Source organism: Chelmon rostratus, chromosome 5, assembly GCF_017976325.1.
Source record: "Chelmon rostratus isolate fCheRos1 chromosome 5, fCheRos1.pri, whole genome shotgun sequence".
NCBI lineage: Eukaryota > Metazoa > Chordata > Actinopteri > Chaetodontiformes > Chaetodontidae > Chelmon > Chelmon rostratus.
In genome coordinates this window covers 1,278,325-1,299,183 of record NC_055662.1, presented here as the reverse complement: position 1 = coordinate 1,299,183, position 20,859 = coordinate 1,278,325, and the positions used below count along the sequence as shown (strand labels likewise).

The following is a 20,859-nucleotide window of genomic DNA, read 5'->3' as shown; positions in this document are numbered from 1 at the left end:
CTCTTTTGATGCTTAACCATCAGTTGGTTCCTCTAAAAATTGTGACACTCGTGTTCCTCTTAAGCTCATTTGAGAGGCAGTGAAAATTAGAAAAGTTAAAGACATCCAATTTTTAAAGAGGATTCTGTCAAGACACTGACACTAATATAAAAATAATGTAACCTCACAAAATCTCTTATGAAGTGGCTGTAAAAAATGTGGAAAACAATAGCAAGTAACACAGATGAAATTTATTTATTTAAAGAATAAAATCCTGCATCAATATTTTAAGACAAAAAAAAACTACAAAAATACTAAGATTTCCTTTACACTTTAAAATAATTTTGTTCTTTTTGAAACCATCACACAAAAATAGAAACAAGTACATTTTTTTGTAATAAAAAAGATGTAACTGTACACAGCAGAATATACCATTTATTGCAAACTGAACACCCCTGACACCTCATAAACTATAAACACAAGTATTGCAATTCACCTAGAGATATGAAAGGACAAAAAAAAACAAAACAAAACAAAACATAAAAATAAAATATTAAAAATAAAATAAAAACCTACTCTGATACAGCTCTCTCATCCTCTTCTTCTCTGAAACGAACAGTTGTGCTAAGTCTGGTTTTCCCCTCTGGTGCAGGCAGCAAAGTATCTTGTATGTGTCATGAGGCCAACAGGTCCATTTTAACAGGGATTTCCAGTAACTGTGGCACTTGCTCCTTCCTCCTTTAGATGACACATGAACACAGTTCTCTTTGGGAGACACCATGGTAACACAAAACTGAGCCAAAATGATTGAATATCCTTAAGGAAATAAAGGGAAACCTGATTAATGTGGTTGTAAAGCACTTCTGATTTTGCATTATGGAAATTTAAAATATACAAAAAGATGGTTTTTGTTTCATTCTGCAGGCCATGACTTAACTAACTGTACATATCACAGGACATGCTCAAGTTTCACTCACCGCCCACCATATCACTTACTTTTACAGTATTTTGAAGTGTTGCCATTAACAAATGCCATTGTAGTGAAAATATATGAACAAAATTCTGCTAAAAAGTTTGATACCTAGTTTGTGCTCAAGATTAAAAAGCTATAACAAATGCCCCTGCAGGAGACGGTATCAGAATAAAAGTCATTTGAAGGAGCAGACAGTACCATGCCTGAAGCACATTCTTGTTAGAGAGAAAGTGTCCCGTGATGACGTGAATGTTGCAAAGAGTTATCTCTCTCTGTAAACATTTAATCCATCTCAAAGAGCCGTGGTTGCAGACGAGGACCTGCAAAGACGTCAATAAATAAGAGAAAAACTGAAACAAAGTCTTTCCCAACCCTGGTTCACAAATCCCCATCCCAACCCCTGCTGGTAAAACCAATTTCCCTGTCACCACCATCCACTGATATAACTGCAATGAGTAAGAACAGTTAGGGTACCCAGCCCCTATTATTACAACATTAAAATATCAAGGTTTAAACGTCTCAACTGCTGTCAATCATTGATGACCGACACAGACCATAGGCCAGGTCAGCTCTGTTCTGCTTAATGATCAGTCACATCACATACAATATACAGAGAAGCAAGGCCAGTTCACAGAACACCAAACACCACCCTCACAGCTGCTGCTTGTCCATTTACACTTGAGTGTGACACTAAAACCCAGAACTCATTCTTATCATGAAGCTAATAATTTCAGAATGACCAATCACTCCAGGGCAATGAGCTCTGTTAATTAACTCCAAAGAACACATTAGAAGAGTTACCTCGGTCACTATTAAAATGCAGGAAAGATAGTGGTCATGCATAAGAGTGCTGTGGAAATGTTGAAAATCAAGACTCTGGTTAAAAACAGAGACAATCTGAAGGGAGGTGTTGCTTTTCCTTCACTCAGTAACTGTTCCCACCCAACAATCAAGAGAAAAAAAGGGCACTTTTTGCTGTGCATTAGCCCATTAGTCCTGTTTGAACAGGACTAGTAGAGTTATGAGGGATACCAGTGACTTTAAGGATAGTTTTAAATTTCCTTCACATCAGCTCTTACTACAGTTCTCACATGACTTAGTGACTGCTGTTATCATCCCACCTCCCCATACTGGCTGTGATGTTCTTCTTCTTAGTGTGACAACATAGTCAGTGATTCTGGCAGCTGCATGTAGGTTTGTTGCCAGTTGTTTAGGTCTTCCTGGCAACTAACCTATGTGCAAATATCAAAAACTAACACTCACGCAGGGCCCGCAAGGAAAAACTGTCCATGGAAATACAGGGAGGAAACGTGATGTTAACAATGTGTCACCCTGAAGGTTAAGATAAAGACTCATAGGTTTCTGTACAAAACGAGGACTGGAGTTTGTCCCCCATCTTTTACAGGGTACTCTCATGAGTGAGAATGACTACGGTAATCAGGAACTGAAGGTACTGTACAGTATATGGCAAGAAAAGTATTAGGATGCAATAATCCAAACCTATCTTTTAACTAATACTAAACTGGAAGCTGAGATTCTTTTTTGGCTGTACTTTGGACCACTTTCTAACCACTGCCAACAGAAACTATATCATTATCTATCGAATCAGTCCCAAATGTTTTCTTGCTAAATATTATCAACTGTGGTTTAAAACTACATGATTAAATTACTATGGCTTATAAATGTCTAAAAATCTGACAACTACAGGCATGTCAATTTCTAAAAAAAACAAACCTAAGAACACAGAGCAGGCGTCTGCTGATGTGATAAACAATGAGCTTGAATCCAAGCAAAATCCTTACTGCTAGTAGTTAAGGTGCCAATAAAAGACAAACTTTCAGAAGTCAGGAATTCTTCACTAGTGTCACAGATCGTACAGGACACAGAGAGGAAAAGCAACTCCGGGCATGATAGCAACATGATCATTCTTCTCCTGAGAAGAGAGCCCAGACAAACGGACAGTGTACAGACAGCCTGGCTTGGCCACATGTGAGATATTCATTGTTCATGCCCGCTTTAAAATAAGCAGTATTTGTACTTCTCTTTCAAGCTCCTCACATAATCACCAGTAATGGAAAGGAACAGTGTGAACGCCTTCCAGGAGAGACTGTCCGAAAAGGTCCTGATTAAACTGACGCGTTGTGTCCAGGCTTTAAACAGGGAATTGTTGGAGAGAGGCTGGTGGCTGCCTGGGGTATGGCCATTTGGAACAGGAAAACACTTCTGCCTCTAGACATGGTCTGACAGTATGTCTTACAGCCCAGCTCATTTGAAGCATACTGAACCTTACAACATTAATTACCTCCCACAGTGCATCCACATCGGAGTGACTAAATAACCAAGTTACTCACAGTGTTAATGTATCATCAACAGCGTATGTGTGTGGGCATGTATCTGTGAAATATCAACCAGTGGCTAATCTGTGATGCTGAGTTTGAGAGAGATAAGAATACATTTTGAAGACTAAACTGCACAAGACTCATTGTAGCAGAGTGCCATGAGTGCACTCCAATCCCAACGTCTCTCATTTCTGAGTTGTAGAAAAAAAAAAACTGAACAAAAAATTCACTATATGTAGCAGCAATACAACTATTAACATTAAGACCGCAACTTAATAAGGTATGTCAATTCCTCATTAGGCTAAAAATGACTGAATATAAGTCATAACATGACATGTGTGAATCTTATCTTCAATCCTGCCATCTGGAGTGTGATGACATTCTGATAAACTAGGAGTCAGTGGAATAAAAAGCCTTGGGAGGGTCCATGTACGTTTGTCATGGGTGTGTTAGGGGCAGACCAATTAACTGAGCTGATTTTACACAATACTAAACTGTAGCAGTTAATACATAGTTATAAAATTAATCTATACTAAGCTGTCTATTGACCTGTCTACAGTATTTCTATCTGCATCAAAATGTTAATATTCTGGGTGTTAGTGCGCTGTGATGACTAAACTCATCTTTTAAGGGGGGTGTCTTTGAACCGGTAAAAATTAAATGCTTGAGAAAACTCGTAATATTTTGGCTTGGAAATTCTAAATATCAGAATGACATTAAATCATCGGACAAACCCTTCTGTTCAATCTGAACGTATTACAACAAGCTAAAATAAATCCCAGTGGAGTACGGTGTATAACATTACAAGCATGAAATTAATGTGTCTGAGGAACTGACAGCGGCTTAAAGCTGCGTTCGGCAAAAAACCTTCTGCCTCGTATCACTGCGCTAACCCCTCCCACCAAACCCACGAGCTGGAACGGCAGCGGGGAGGGTCGCTTGCCATGCAAAACCTCATGCCACGTAGGGTCCGATCTCCACAACGTGAGCCTCGCCAAGACCCTGGTCCCTCTCACTGCAACTCATCTTCTCAAGGAGAAAGTCTAGTTTTCTCTCACACGACTTCAATTACAATATGTGAAAAGATCATTATGGTATTTTTACCCAATGACAACAAAAATCAACTGCCTACCACAGCTGTAGGCATGACGTGCAGCATGACATTCTTTGTTAGGTTTTAGTGACTCAAGAAAATTAGTAAAACCAGTCCAACTTGCCCTATTGTTGTACTGTTTCTAAACAATAAGGTTTTAAGACTCAACAGAGGAATAAAGGAATTAAATGCCTGTCTCTACCCTGCAGGCAATAGAAACTTATTTCTGTTTGGATCTATAGCCAATTGTGCCCAGTCCTGTTGGTTTAGCTGTTCACCTTCCATGTGTCCAATGCTTTTTTTTTTTAGTTTACTTTTTTAGTCCATTGCAACAATGGAAACGTGGGTCCTGGATGAACTAGATTTAAAAGACAACTGTGTGCCTCCTTGAGGATGTCTATCCAAATTTGATCAATTATTCTGAGATGTTTGATTTACAGAGATCCACACACTCTGAACAAGGTTACTATTCATTTGAATTTTTCTCTGAACCTTTCTGCATAGTTCAGCGTCTGAAGTCGTCCATCTATTCTGGCTTCTCATGTTGGGCTGCTGTTGTAGTTAAATATGTTGCATGTGTTTCCATAAAGACAAAATGTTGTATCTTTTACAGAACAGTCTCAAACAGGCACACAGTTTGCTTTCAAATCACGACATTCACATCTCAGATCTCAGAACCCGTTTCCATTGTTTTAGACTGAAATGGGCACATGACACTGAGCAAGTGACCTGAACCAGCAGCTCCAGCATTATGGCTGATGAACTGATTTTTGGCTATGATCACAGTGCTCCTCAAAACATCTGAATAAAACTAATTTACTACTAAAAATGGGAAACACAATTTTGTATGTGCAAAACAAGTCTATTTTTACTTTTCCTCAAAACAACTGAAGAAACCTCCTAATAAGTCAGCGTATCTAATGCTAGTCAACCAGTCTGATGGCTTTTCTCAAGTGGACTAACCAGAGGTATTTTAACATACTTCTAGAAACCGTAGACAATTATTTCACCTAATGAGCATATCTCTGTCATCTGTTTAACGGACATGAGGATTCACTGTCAGACTAAACAATGTGTTAAGGTTATTTCTGCAGACACAAATATTTGCGCTGAATGCTGTAGCTCCAAGGCTCTGCAGGGCCAGGGAGTGAGTTGGGGGTCAGTGTCCATCAGGACAGTCAGCCTGTGGCCTCTCTGAGGCACAAGAATGTTGTGGTTCTGGACAAGGTGATGGCCTCTCTGCCCAGTACTGTGAGGAGCTTAGAGTGGCATCAGCCTGGTGGTGTGGAACAGGAGAGGGTTCAGGTCCTCTGCATGGACGGCCCGGTGGAGCGATGGCTCCGAGCGACTCCGCTCAATTTTTGGCAGCAGATCTTGAACCTGCTCAATGGCTACCAGGATCTGTTGAAGGAAAACCAAATGCAAAGGCAACTGTCACCATGAGATTGAAGTGTGTTGTTCATATACATGTGGTGGTCACCCTCAAACCACCTGGTCTATTTCAGACCTGGTGGTTTGAAACAGACCAGGTGGTTTTCTGCTTCCTATTTACAAACAAACATGGACGTGCACAATGTGCAGACATGTACATTACCAGCATTTAAATGTAACTTGCCAGATAACGATGAAATTTCTTTTTGTGGTAATTTTGTGTAACCTATGCTCCTCACCTGTGGAAATAGGGGCCTCTCATCACGTTTGAACTTCAGGCAGTCAATGATAAGCCTTTTCATCGACTTAGGTGAGGTACTATACAGCTTACTGAGGTCTGGAGACAGGTAACCGCGTCCAACCATAAAGATTATCTGAGGAAGAAAACAAGGAGCAGACAGTTACTGAAATCTGTCTGCGCTATTCATGCAGGTTCAGATCAGTTCATGTGAACAAGCATTTTGATGACAGACTTTTGGAAGCTGTGATGGGTACTTCTTTGACACTTTTCTTAGATCTTGTTCATAGAACAAGTAATCCTGCAGGAATATAATCTCCATACTGCAGTGATTTTCCTGGATTTTCCTTTTGACTGACACAAAGGTGGCCAAGGCTAGAGAACATACGTCATGTATGTTCTCTGCATGTTCTCTAGCCCTCACCCAAAAAACCCCCCATGGTTTCACTTTTTGCTCAACAATTTGAGGGCAGACAAAGAAAAGGGACAGAGAAGGATTGAAGGGCACAAGATGAGAGGGATGAAGGAAAATAGCTATGTCCAATATGACAGTGAACAGATGCAAAGAGGCGGGTCACATAACATGAAAGTTCTGAAAAAAACAAAATATATGAAACATTAAAATCCAAATAAGAGGTGTCCTATCTAGATTCACAAGTCAGGATTGATTTGGAGGCACTGGGTCACGTGACATGAAAGCTACTGGAAAAAATTGAATCATTGAACTCTTTATGTAATATAATGAATTACACATTAGCAGTCAAAACAGGTGTACTACTTGAGACCAATTCAGTGATTTTTTTTAAATTACAATTTTCACTAATACAGGCAAGTCAGCACAGAGGTAATGAAAATTACATGGTGATGGCCAAAAAGTGAAACCCCTGAGCTTAAAGGCAAGGGCTTGGAGGTGAGCTAAATTCCCTCTTACTGCCATCACTGGGTGAAACTGAGCAGGACGATGGTGTTGGATCTGGAGTGAACGTCCAACAAAATGTTTGCTTTCTGAAAGTGATCTGTCAAGTACCAGCACTCAGAGAGAAGGCTTCTGAGGTTCAATATTCAGTCCTTCTTTACTTCTGTAACTTAACCCAACTTTCATTACAACAGGGTTCTGCCACTTTTTACTTGACAGTACACTTTTCAGATTATATTTGACATTTGAGCTGCAGGGTTAGGAATCAAATGTGGGTGATTTTCTGTTGTGGATGGTGAATTTGTGCAACCTGCCAGCCACAGGGACAGGTACATAAAAGAAGAGTAACTGAGTGAGTTGTGACATTCTGCAATGCATACTGAATCTCGAGTCTGCTTGTTTCACTTGGACACTTAAACGAGGAGACACAAAAAGACAGTGTGGTGTTATATTTCAGGGGTTAAGATGTCTGCACAGAAAACTTCCCATGAAGAGATACAGCCTAAAGAGGTGGAGGTCAGAAAATGCTTTTTATGAGAAGTGGAGAAAAAATGATAATGGAGAGTCTCATGATTAGTTAGTTTACGAGACCGGCCAAACAATGCTCTGTTCAGCCTGTGGTCAACACACGACAGATGCCAAGACGAGAACTAATAGTTTCATTGTTAGGACAAAACATTTAAAACTACAAGCAATAAAAGACCACAAATCAAGACAAAATGCCACATAAAAAGACAGTCAAAAGACAGCATGGGCAAAATCAGCCTTTGAGGATATGGCTTCCATGAAAGCACTAACTGGCCTGAGAACAGCACATTTGGAGAAAATGAGCATACTTAAATATCTGAGCTTATGAAATAAATATTGAATTGCTTGAATAATGCAGTTTATTTTTCATTATTTTGGCCCTCCCATTGACTTTTTTCTCTTGTGCAAACATATCTCAAAATCTGAAATGCAGGGTACACGGCTGCCAAGTACAACACACGATCAAGCTGGAGGGACAGCAGCCGTATGCGGGGGCCTCACCATGTGGACAGGCCTGCATGTAAAAACAAAAGCCTGAACAGAGGCCCACAGGTAAAAACTAAAGCCTGATAAAAATGCAAAACAAAAAACCCCAAACAATAACAACAACAAAAAAAATATCACACCTGATTGTAAGATTTTCCTGAATCAAATCCTGGTTTCCTGGATGAGACCCAGTGGAACTCAGGAGAATCCCCATGACACAGCCAAGAATCAACACGCTACGCTCCACCTCACCTTTCCACTGCAACATGAAGTTGCTACAGGAGATGTAATGTTTGTACTTTAATTATCCTAAGCAACAGTCCTGTAACTCGCTGGATGAGTAACGGACTCGCTGTGTTCACTAAACACATTTGGATCCTCAAAAAGATCAGCAGTCTCACTTCACCTGCAGAAGGAAGACACAGGTTTACCATGCAGCTGTTTCCTGCCTACGAGGACCAGCCTGCTGTTGCCAACGAAGCAACACAACGACCCTGTTACCGTCTGAGTTGGAAGAAATGCTCGAGGCACTGAATGGACAGAAACACACTTTCATTGCTCCTGGAGCGAACTGAAGTAAGAGGCTTTTGTCTGGGCAGAGACGGATTAATGATAGTGTTACTGTAAGCTTCATGGCTGTATAAGCTTCACTGTATTTTGGAGAAATGAACAGACCACCAAGTTCTGTTATTGCTGTCTGAGATAACTCAATCACTGTGCTTGCTGTTTGTTTACGTGCACTTAGCACATTACATTCATTGTGCGTCCCATGTCGTCAGGCTTTGTTTGTTTTGTGTTAGTTTTCTGCTACTGCCATGAAGGTAATAAGCTGCTCATTATCAGTTAAAAACCAGTGCCACAGCTGGCAAACAATGAGCTGAGTTTGCATGGCGGGTTTCTGTGTGATAATGAGATGGCTACTGTCTTTCCACTAATTTTGCTTTGTTTTGAGCACCTTTCCTGTATTCTTTTATTAACCCAAACATCCACGTGCCTTAACAGGCATTCATTCACACCTTAAAGGAGGAATAGCAGCGGTACAACTCAGCTTTACTTGCCTCCATCTTGTTGCCATCCATTGTGCTTCTCGTATCTCTTTGTTTAGCCCTGTGGTCTTGAACCTTGTGCGACATGGTCACTGGTGCGGCCACGTTCACCAATTTCCCTTCTCTCTTCCTCCTCCCCTCACACACACATGCATTCATTCACATGTGCAACACGCTTGCTGCCGTTATGCTTGTTAGTGTAGCTGCTTGCATTATAGCTGCTTGTGTTGAAGTTGTAGCTGGAGAATAGATGTTTATTCATTCCAGGATTATTGACTGTTCATCAGTGTTGCCAAAGTGATATAAAAGCTACTGTACATTGAATTGCGATTATTTGTGCATGTGTATTGTAGTAGCAGCTGGTTGTGAGAGTCAGTGACTGTTCACCTGGTCACACATGTCAAAAGGTATTTTAAACATTGTCATTTCAAGTGAACATCCATTATGTGAAAGTGTATCCATTGGTGGTTATTGATTCCCTGATCTCAGGGTTGTGTTCTTTATTATCAATTCATATAAATAAATTTGCTGATATTAATGCAGTTATCGGTATCAATAGCTATCCTTGAGATCTGTTAATAACCAAGCCAGCTCTCACCACCAGCAAACACCTATCAGCAAGTAAACAGTCTCACGTTTGTCTCTGCAGTGATTTCTGCTCTTGTGCCACTTGCGTGTTGCTTTTTTTCATTCTTCAAATCATCTGTTTTCTTGTGTGCAATAAAAGTCACAGCCCTTAGGTAAGCATGCAACCCAAAAATACTACCACTAAAAACCCTAACACAGTAGTGTACAGTAAATGTATTATATGATACTGTGTAATATTAGATAGCCATTCCTCATGACTGGAAAGTAAACTGTGTTCTTAACTGGTTGGAGAAGGTAAAAGTGAGAACAAAATTGCCAAAATTGTCAGGAAGATGAATTGGATTAATCAGGTACTGTGCTTTAGACTGTGTTGGTGTTGTGTAAACTCAAAAAAAGAGCAGTGTCACGTTACCTGATCTCTGTTGTTGATATTGGAGTAAGGCAGGGTCCCTGACATCAGCTCAAACAGCACTACTCCATAGCCGTATACATCAGACTGGAACGTGTATGGGTTGCTGTCCTGCATTCGGATCACCTCAGGAGCCTTCAGAAAAACAGGAACAAAAGTAGGCACTTTATTTGTGCAATGACCTTCAAAAACATCATGACAAATTAAACATTACTGGTTATTTCCAATTTAGCCGCTAATTAGGCTGCCTATCTATGCCATCATAGAGTACTTGTCTTAACATAACACCTGCATGTTTGAATATGACATGTATCCTAAAACCATTGAAAAGGCATGTATTATTATAATTTTCCAGATTTACATGAATATTTACGAAGTAAGGTGCAAAATATGATCATCAATACAGGGAGAAACTATTTGACATTTCTATTATATTATTTTGAGAGACCAAACACACAGATGGGTGACAGATTGAAGGAGAAACCTGTCTTAAAACATGTCTTAGTTAGGTGTTGAGCAAGAACAGCTTCAATGTGCCTTGGAATTGATTCCATAAGTCCCTGGAGCTCTACTGGCAATTAGCAGTATTATTCCATTTCTAGTAGTAGCACTGACAGTATCTGTACTAGTAGTAATAGTAGTTGTAAGATTTGTAGTACATTACTAACAGTGCTGTTGGTCAGCTGTTAGTGTCAGTCAGTGCTGTCGGGCTCAGGTCCATTAAGTGTCAGTCTCGAGACATTTTGTCTATTATCTCAGACTTGTCTCAGTGTAGTGAGTGTTGAGACTCCCCTCTCTCGCTCTAAGCCACCGGCCTCACCAACTTAGTCTTTTGTTGAAATCCGCCTACCAGCACCTCACCCAAGAACACGTCGGGCACATAACCCACACAAAATGGTGAATTATCATCATTATCTTTCAATTTCTGTGCTAATAAAACAAACAAGGCATTTTGTGTTACTCAATGAGTTTTATTAAGCACCTTTCACAGTCACAGTCACTTTTCCTCTTGCCATCTTGACATAAAATCAGAATCAACTGGGACTGATCAGCATTTTTATACATGCCAAAGAGCAAAATTGGATGTTCATAGCTTATTTCTACCATGCAGTATATCTGTATGGAAGTATCTGTATTTGTTGTGTTTGTCCATTCACTTATTCAGGTCTTTCCTTTAATTTGTCACCCATCTGTAATTTCTTGTGATCTAAACCAGCTGTGATTAGTCTGAGTTCCTGTTAATGTGATTCATTTCATTAAGATGATGAAATGACAGGCGCCACAGCTCATAAAATGTGATCAAATATTTGTCATTGAAAAAATTTGGCTTAACACAAACAAGGAGTGTTTGCCAGAACTCATAGAAAGAATTGGCTAACTGCTCCAGCCAACAAAATGCGGACCACTGTTAACCATTCTGTGTAGTCTTGTTGTTTCTACTGGCTACAAATTCTACTGTGGCAATTCCCAAAGCAGGTGAAAAACAGGTCAAATTGAGGGTGGACCATACAGTCACATGCAAAAAGCAGCCTTACTAATGCTGAGGTTTCTTAGTCCAAATCAAAGAGAAGTTGAATATTTTAACCAAACACAGGTGGCAAGTATGGCTGGCTGTTTATGGTATCAGAGAACTAGAAGAGGAAAACAGGGAACCCTATCCTTCAGAATGTGAACACAGTGAGTCCTACAATCTTGGCTAAAAAGTTTTCAATCAATACTTCAGTTGAGTTCACCAAATGTTTGGTTGGCTAACAAAGTCCAAGGTATTCAATGTCATAGAATCCGTGTTATAATATACATTAAAAGAGAGGCTTACCATCCAGAGAATGGATCCACTGGGCTGTTCTACCTGCTGAGAGCCGCTCCACCGAGACTTGACTGTGGCCAAGCCAAAGTCACCAATCTTAACAGTCCAGCCCTCATGGAGAAAAATATCTAGCAGCAGAGCTCAGGATACATTACAACAGACAACAGGTGTACATATTCATGGTATTAGTATTATAACAGGACACATTACTATCCTAATACTTTGACTTTGCAGAGGTTATTTGTGGCTAATCTCTTGCTTGCTACAGACCATGTCGTTCAGATTTGACATTGTGGTTATCAATCTACAGCAGTTTAAGCACAAAAATCTACAGACCTAAATAGTTCAAAGCTACCACTGGACAATACAAGGATACTGTTTGATTTCAGATCTCGATGAATTATGTTCTTCGCATGAAGATAACTGAAAGAGAGAGAGAAAAAAATCATTGATTTGATTTGTATAGCGAAAATGAAGAGCACCACATTTTGGGGGGGTCAAATATAGTGGACTCTTCGTATTGAACAGCAAAATCCACTTGAATGACAAAATTTTATGTTGGATACAATCCTATTTCAGACCACAGCTGAAAGAAGTTAAATATTTAAACAGAGTTAAAGACATTAGGAAAGTTCAAAGTTTAAGAAATGGATATGTGACGTTGACACTCGATATCAAGGACTTGGAATAGAGCATCAGTAATGGGTAAGTGATAATGGTGAAATGGTGTCAAGTAGCAAGTCTTACTCCATGCCCTGCGCCGTCTGTCTGGCCACATCAATGCGACGCATAGTGTCAAACTTGGTTTCTGTGACATGCAGATGGCGGTACAGGCTGCTGCCTTCACACCACTGGGTGATGATGGCAAAGTTTGGCTTAGTCATGTAGCCCATGAACAGCAGGATGTTGACGTGGCGGGTCTTCCTGCAGAGACAAGGAATGGTAATAGTATAAGAAATTCCACCGTTTCATCCATGATCAGATGAACACCATATGTAAAACACAGACAGCATTTCTCACCGCAAGACCTGCATTTCATTTTTGAAGGCCTGTAACTGCTCAGGCGTTGGCTCTGTGACTTTAAGGATCTTGATTGCCACGTCTCCATGCCACTTGCCCTTGAAGACAGTTCCAAAGGAGCCAGCACCTATTCTCTTCTGAATGTTGACTTCTCGAGAGTGGACCTCCCAGTAGTAACTTGAGTCTCTGTAGCCCCCTCGGTGCTGAAACAACATATGGATTGAATGTTTTGATCGACTAACTCACCATAAGCAAATCCCCTGGCCTGGAATTTTTTCTCACCCAATTTGTTAATGGACCTCATCACTATTAATTCTCTAAATATTTGTCTGAAGACAACCACTGACGAATGAGGTCAAAGACCACATACCACTTTCTTTTTGTCATCGGAGGAAGAGGGCTTTCGCTCCTTGTGCTCTGAAGGAGACTTGGGTGGTCTCCTCCCTGGAGAGCCAAGAGAAGACGGTGGGCTGGTGGAGGGCTTCGGTGAGGGCTCGGGACCTGCAGGAATGAGAAAGCAGGACAAGAGAGTGCTTCAAATGGTGAAAAATACCACATGTAATATAGGGAACGAACATACATTTTGAAGAAAAAAAGTCTAAAACGTACCCATTGTGTTGTTGAATTTTAGTGCTTCCTAAAAAGACACAACATTATATATTAATATTTGATAACAAGCACTGGATGGGTGTGAAAACAGTCTTCGGTGTTTACACTGGATGCAAAGTTTGGATTTGTGGTGTTGTACTGACAACTGTACCCAAATGCTTGTTAAAGCTGAACATTTCTGAGGCACTGCAGCCAGTTAGTTTTCTGGGATTTCTTTTTTTTCCCACCAGGTGTGATTTTGGCTTTACAGGCAACGGTTACCACAGTTTACCAGTTCCGTTGTTGTACACAGAACAGGCAAATGACGACATACAATCGGCTCCTTGTAACAATAGCAACCAGTAAAGCATGGACCAAGCGGGTAACACTGACCTCTATAATGCTGGCACCTGCAGGGCCCACTGTGCTGACCATATGAACATTGGGAGTGGAGGTGGAGCGATGCCTCTGTAGAGACTGGCCATCTCCACCTGGCATGGGGAAGCGAAAGGCCGAGGTCGGGGACAGGAGGTCCATCCTGAGTGATCAAGTACAATCGTCACAAATAATATATATTGGAATATCAATTACATTTATTGAGGGGGTTTTCACACCTGCACTTTTTAGTCTGGCAGCTGTGAATACAGTACTCGCACATGGGTGCAGAAAAAAGTGCACAAAGAACCTTTTCAGGTGGTGGCCTCAGTCCATTTCCAAAAGACCACTGAAGTAGTTTCTTTGTGGTAGCAACATGGTCCAAACTTGATCCAATCCAACTACTAGGCGTACTCAGTTTGAGCAAAACGCCTGTCATAACCAGGTGGACTTTGCATAGTGGGACAAGAATGAGCAAATTCAACAGTTGCTAGCAACTAGCTGGAGAATTAATCACGGTCGGACCTGGACCAGCTAAACACAGTACGTTGTGTTTGGCCAGTGGTCCTCCTCCAGGACCTTCTTCCTGCGTTTATGTTCTTCCTCCCATTCAAGACACATCTGACCAATAAGTCATGTGAATGGTCTCATTTTGCTTGATGTGCTGCATTTTGGCTCACTTGGAATTTCCTCTGTGTGAAAAGAAACCAAATGAAGAGGAAAACGAACCAAGTTCACCAACTAGCTGATCCAGACCAGAGTAAACAAACCAACAGATGTGAAAACATCCTAAGACTATACTGTCCTTTTAAAAGTCCAGGGTAATTAGGGGGATCTATTGGTAGACATGGAATATAATATTTATTATATTATCATATTATTCATTAGTGTATGCTCACCTGAAAATAAGATCTGTTGTGTTTTTTGTTACATACAACATTTACATCTACAGAGAACAAGGGTACTCTTGTTGCTCCACCATGTTGCTACAAACCAAACACAGGCTCTAGGGAGTGCCTTGCATGTTTAAGCTATTTAAGAAACCACCATAGGGGACTGTGAGGCTAAGGATATTCAGTTGGTTGCAAGCTGCAACCTCACTACTAGATGCCACTAAATCCTACACACTGGACCTTTAATTACAATACGATTTGTTTAGTATGGTAGATTACCCAGCAGGCTCTGGGGTTAAGGCTAGGTTGCACTGCGATGGGGATTTTTCTGGCAACAATATCCGCGGGTACTCCTCTGTGCTGGCATTGGAATCACACCTGGACAAAACAGAGGGAAAGGGATGACTGAAGACTGAACACGCACAATGAAACAAGGTGTCAGACAAAGGAGCAGTCCTTTAACTACTTCTAGTAAGGGAGGCTCTGGGTATATGAAACTCATGTTTTTTTTAACCTGCGCTCCTAGACCCTAAGATGAATGCTAGCCTTTAAGCAAAGCAGAAAATGCGATCTGTTGAGCACACCAACTGAGCAATTTAGCAGTTGGTGCTGATTTCTTTCATAAAAACTGAACAAAAGAAAATATATTTATCAACAGTTCTTTCAATGACTTTTGACACAAAATTTTACACTGGCAAACACACTGATTACATTCTTCATGACATCACAGACAAAAAACAAGGAAACAAAACTCTATGGTGATATAAAGGACGGGCTGATGTGATGATTATCGACTGGTAACACATTTTTACACTATCATGTTGCACTCAAACTCTCTCCACCTTAACACCTGCAGCACCGACAATACTGGAAATGTTTGCTTCTTTCTTCAATAAATGCATAGTCTTGCCTTTATTCTTTTTATCTGGTCCTGAATACTCCTCTTTTTGAATGTCAATGTTAAAAGAGCAAAACAAAAAAGCTGTTCAAACGAGGGAAGGCAGTAAAATGTGGATTAAAATGCTAGTGAGTAGACTTTGAGTTAAAGTTTTTTTCCGTATTAAAACATGCAACATTTGTTTTATTTTGAGCTAATATATATATAAAGAAAAACTCAAACATAATTCAGGAGAATTCAGCTTTCCCCTCCCCCCCCCCATCCATGCTAGAAGTGGCAGCTATACTAAACTACTAAAGTGCTAGTACTAATACTAAAGTGTTATCTAATCTAATTTAATCTAATCTAAACAAACAGTGAGGAGTTGGAAAATCAATCTGGCCCTTGTTGACATCATATGAACACAAAGGAACTTGGTGCCCTTATCTTGTATAAGCACACAAAGTGCCTAAACTCACTAATAAACTGACCAGAATCACTGCCCAATACTCAACATTTCTTATCCAACTCACCGTTTGCTCACTGTATCCATGTCCACACACACAGTAGGGACTTTGCTACTGCAGTGCTGGTGAAATTTGTAGCCGCATGTCTGACATCTGAATCCGTTAAAAAGAAACTTGTGGCAAAAATCACAGTAAGCCAACTTGAAGAAGGTTTTCCGTACCTGCAGAGCCGAAATAAAATATAAGGTAGGTCTCGATAGGTTGGTATTCTGAAAATATAAGGTACTTCAGAGAAGCTATGAACATGTAAACAGGGTATGTGTGTTTGAAAGCTACTTACAAAATTGTGCATGGTGAGGGGAATATCATCCAGGACCTCAACTAAAAGCTCCTCTCCAACCAGAGGAGTGATGTCTGTGTCCCAATCTGTCAGCCTCTTACGACTGGAGAGGCAAAAACAGGAAAACGAGAAAGACTTACATGAAAAAGAAAGTTTGGACATGATATCAGCTTCATACCCATAGATTTTCAAACCTGACATTTGAAGCTTTTTTTTTTTTTTTTTATATGTTTCACTGTTTTTCAAGATAAAATTATCTTATTTTATAATATTGTGAGGAAAATGTTGTTTGTCTTTATCAGCCAATGGTACATGATAAACTCATCATGAATATGTTTGTATGTTTATTAACATTAATAATAACATCTATAACACAACATCAGTACACTATATATTTATATCGCCCTTTCAAATGATGTTGTTTTTCAAAGAAGAATTTAAAATGATAGTCAGATTTAAAAAATATTTTAACCGGATCGTGGCTTTTCAGTCACGATACACCAATTAAAATGAGTTTGCACCACAATACTCTGCCTTCAGTCTTAATGTTTCACAAATATATGAACAACAAACTCCACTATACAATATGTGGATCTGAGACTTTATTGTTTGCTGTTGTCTCTTGATCTTTTATGTAGGCAATGAGGAATGCAACCCATTATCTCTACATAGTGTGGGAGGACATGCAGCAGACTATAACTCAATCTTACCCTTCCAGAAGGCGAAATACAGCACAGCACTCTTGGCTTAGGCCTCTCACTTTGAGTGCTTTATCTAGACTCTCATGCACGGTCTGTCCTTGGCGAACATTCACCTGAGAACAGAAAAAATTTGAGTATTAAGTGTGTCTTTGAATTGACATTCACTGGCCAGGTACACACACTTAGTATGTAGAAGGAGTTATATTAAAAGCACTGACAGACAAAAATGACAGCTGCACAATGAGTTAATGTTGACACTACTGATGGTGTTGCATTCAAATGGATTCAAGCAGAAGGCAGACAGGAAATTGGATTTTATTTTCATGGATGACAGCAGAAAGGTAGAATCAGGTGAGGCTGACAAAGAATACTGGCAACAGCAATGGTAGATGGCATTGCTGTCCAAAGTTAAAATATTTCCACTTTTCCTGTCCTCTGCAGCTCCCTCACACAAAAGAAAAAGGGCAATCTGGACAACGACAAGCTAATAAGAAAATACAAATAGAATTCATTATTTATCATAGAACTGATAAATATAGAAATATTACATCAATTAAAGAAATCTTTGTAAACAATACAGCATCACTATGGCATCATTATCGTCATGAGTGTTTCATTTTGCAGACTGTTTGTTTTTCCATGTCGTCGTCCTGCCTTCTACCTGAATCCATGTGAATGCAGCCTTATCCATGCTGTGACAGAACTTCCAGCAGACTAGAATTTCAGTCCAGTGTAGCTGGTCGTCAGTCTCCAAATAATAATGCTATATTACTGTTCTGACCACAACAACGCTCTTAGGTCCTGTTTATGCCTGGCATTAACATGTGTCTTGGGTGATGCGATCACAAGTGGACAGCTCTGACTACATCAGTTCGCACCTGACAGTAGAAAGCATCTCCATGTGTCTCAAGTGACCACTTGTGATTGGATCTCACTTGCCTGCTCTATATGCAAACAAACATGTATATCAATTCTGTTTCTGTTGTACTGACTCTTCAGTATGGCTCATGACACATTCGCGCAGACAATGTAAAAAGAATGTGGCCATAGGTCACCCTGACCACCTCAAAATGCGGTCTAAGCAATCAGATCTCAATGCATCCTCAATGCATTCACGCCTGTAGTTAGAGCTGTCCACTTGTGATCGGATAACTCAAGAAGCATGTTAATGCCAGCCGTAGACAGGGCCTCAAAGACAACACTGTGGGATGCCAGTCAATCACAGCTGCTGGTTTCATGGTGATATTACCACACAAGCTTTTTCATAATTATATGGGTGTTTCTAACACATCAATACAAACACACCATCTGTGAAACTTGACACCAACAATCCTCTAGCTTACTCAGGAACATTCTGTTAAATGTCAAATTTGTAAGGAACCAACAGTACTGAATAAAATAATTCCTACTCAGAGGTAGTAATAGTCAACTATCAATATTTGCTGTCTGCAAAAAGGTGATTTCCTGACAAGAGCTGTTATGCCATTGATAAAGAGCAGTACAGAACCAATCATCTCACCACTGTCCTCTGTTTGTTGGGGAGGTAGACTCGGATGGTGCCCCCACCTCGGGGTACATCCTCTGGACTAGTCTCTCCCGAGGAGGAGTAGGAGGAGGTGGAGGACATGATGAGAAACAGGAGGAGCTGGGGGGTGCAGGAATTAGACACCACAACCTCAGGAGAGCTTCATGCACCGTGGGATTAGAATAGTTAGCCCTTTACTTAGAACCTGCAAAAAGATAGACATATATTAGTTTGTACACAACATACTTCATGTGTAAACAAAGTGAATGTGATTGTTGGTGGTTTGTGATTGTTGGTGTATTATGATGATAGCATGGGTTGAGAGTGTGGATCTGACATGATTGAAACAAACTTTAAGAATCCAAGATAATGCACAAAATGTGTTCCAAACACCAAAAACACTGTGCATGATAACAAAAACATTTGAAAAAAAAAAAAAAAAAAACTAAATAAAACACTGATTTCAAAAAAGTTGGGATGCCTAAACCTAAATAAAACAATGTGATAATTTGTTATTCCTTTTAGACATATACTTAATTGAAAAAGAAAATATATTTAATGTTTTACCTTATCAACTTCTTTGATTTTTGTAAATACACCTTATGCTTATTCTGAATCTGATGCCAGCAACACATTTCAAACAACTTGGGAGAGGAGCAGCGAAAGACTGGGAAAGTTGTGGAACGCTCCAAAAACACCTGTTTGGAACATTCCACAGGTAAACAGGTTTATCAGGAACAGGTCAACATGAAACGTGCATCCTCGAAAAGCTTGTTCACAAGCAAGGATGGGGCAAGGGTTGCCACTTTGTGGAACACAGGATTTGAGATGATATTACTACATGGGAAGGGAAACATTTCAGGGCTGTAAAATATCACATACAGCTACATCAGCACAAAGCTGTCAAAATCTATCAATATCACAAAAGGGTATTTATCAAGACAAACAATTCCAGTCGTCTCCATTAACATCACCAGTGTACAATATATCAATAATATGCAAAGAGAAAAAGCGATTACTGGCAGATGTAGTTAGTTGTCAACACTAAAAATGCTGACAACTAAGCAGAGAGAGCTGCATGTTTCGCATTACAACAATCACTAGTCTGGTAAATAGCAAGCTGAGCGTTCACGTTAAAATCTTGATTTTACAGCGTTACTGAAAGTACAGTGTTTGTTTGGGGGATGCCGGATACACCAAAAAACACTAACGAGTCGTGAAAGGTTCTTAGTAATTCTCACATCAGCATAACGTTAAATATTTGTCACTGAAGAGGAAAGTAAGTAGTTCAGTTGTATCTTCTGTGTTGTCGCACCGGGTCTTCACGTTCCATCAGTACAATTTAGCGACACTGGCAACGACAACGATGTTCACAGGAAGGGATACCTAACAGGACAAGTATTAACGTACCCTAAATAATGTACCCAACGATGTGCACGGCCGAGCCTTAAATCAATGTTAAAATGAAGCGCTGACATTCAAAGTTGCAAAGCACCAAACTTGCTACTACTAGCTACTCGCATGACGCTAAGGCTAGCTGACGTTAGCCAGTTAGCTTAGCGTAGGATTTGCCTGCTATGCAATATGACATTTCGAGTTTTGGGGAGGCCATGTTTCTATCGGAGCGCCACTTTAACGACTTTAGCTACTAGCCAACTACTTCTAAAAGGTAGCATAGTAGCAAGTCGATAAGAAATGACTTTATGGCAGTATATTGCTAATGATGCAAAGTTATCAAAGCTTTTGAAAATTCCTCTCAGCTCGATTTGAAACTGTGATAGCTAGCTGGCTAAGTGCTGATTGGAGAAGGTGAGGAGATTATCTAGGTAACTCAGTGGCTAGCTTTACTGTGTACTGCTTTTATGCTACGTATTCCTAGCCAGCTAACATTAGCCAACTTGAGTGTGTGTGTGTGTGGGGGGGGGGGTTACCACCGCGTCAGCTTGTTGGTTACTTCTGATGCATTCCAACAATACACTACTCTGACTGATTCATTTTGCATGCGTGAATCATTAAGATACAGTTGTTTCTTTTGTCAGTATAACAGCAAAACCTCCTTCCATCAAAGTGTTGTAATACTATTTGGATACAAGTTTAATTCTTACCTGTGGCAGCCATCTTGAATTCTCTCAATCTGAAGTCGGATCTGTCAAGAATTTAGCGGAAAGCGGAAAACCCGGAAATGCTCCGTCTTCATTGGCTGATTCTTGTAGTTGCGGTCTTTCATTGGACAGCAGAAG

The 20,859-nt window shown here is 40.1% G+C and overlaps 1 protein-coding gene across 1 annotated transcript; it reads right to left on the bottom strand.

Moving 5' to 3' along the window:
• Positions 1 to 396: 396 nt before the first annotated feature.
• On the bottom strand, positions 397 to 20,758 carry araf (A-Raf proto-oncogene, serine/threonine kinase). The gene is made up of 16 exons (XM_041937642.1): positions 20,725 to 20,758; positions 18,614 to 18,824; positions 17,104 to 17,207; positions 16,394 to 16,496; positions 16,120 to 16,274; positions 14,989 to 15,087; positions 13,835 to 13,979; positions 13,463 to 13,490; positions 13,224 to 13,354; positions 12,854 to 13,056; positions 12,581 to 12,757; positions 12,210 to 12,256; positions 11,843 to 11,961; positions 10,030 to 10,161; positions 6,055 to 6,189; positions 397 to 5,785 (listed from the first exon to the last, which is right to left on the bottom strand). Exons 2-16 carry the CDS (start codon positions 18,719 to 18,721, stop codon positions 5,645 to 5,647), a joined length of 1,827 nt encoding a protein of 608 aa, XP_041793576.1. The 5' UTR covers positions 18,722 to 18,824; positions 20,725 to 20,758; the 3' UTR covers positions 397 to 5,644.
• Positions 20,759 to 20,859: the final 101 nt, after the last annotated feature.

What these genes read in the sequence shown, in the direction of transcription:
- araf (XM_041937642.1), bottom strand. Translation starts at nt 18,721, where the DNA reads ATGTCCTCCACCTCCTCCTACTCCTCCTCGGGAGAGACTAGTCCAGAG. An exon ending in CCCTCACCATGCACAATTTT is followed by an intron (nt 16,275 to 16,393) that starts GTAAGTAGCTTT and finishes TCGGCTCTGCAG; the next exon opens with GTACGGAAAACCTTCTTCAA. An exon ending in ATGGATACAGTGAGCAAACG is followed by an intron (nt 15,088 to 16,119) that starts GTGAGTTGGATA and finishes TGTTTTGTCCAG; the next exon opens with GTGTGATTCCAATGCCAGCA.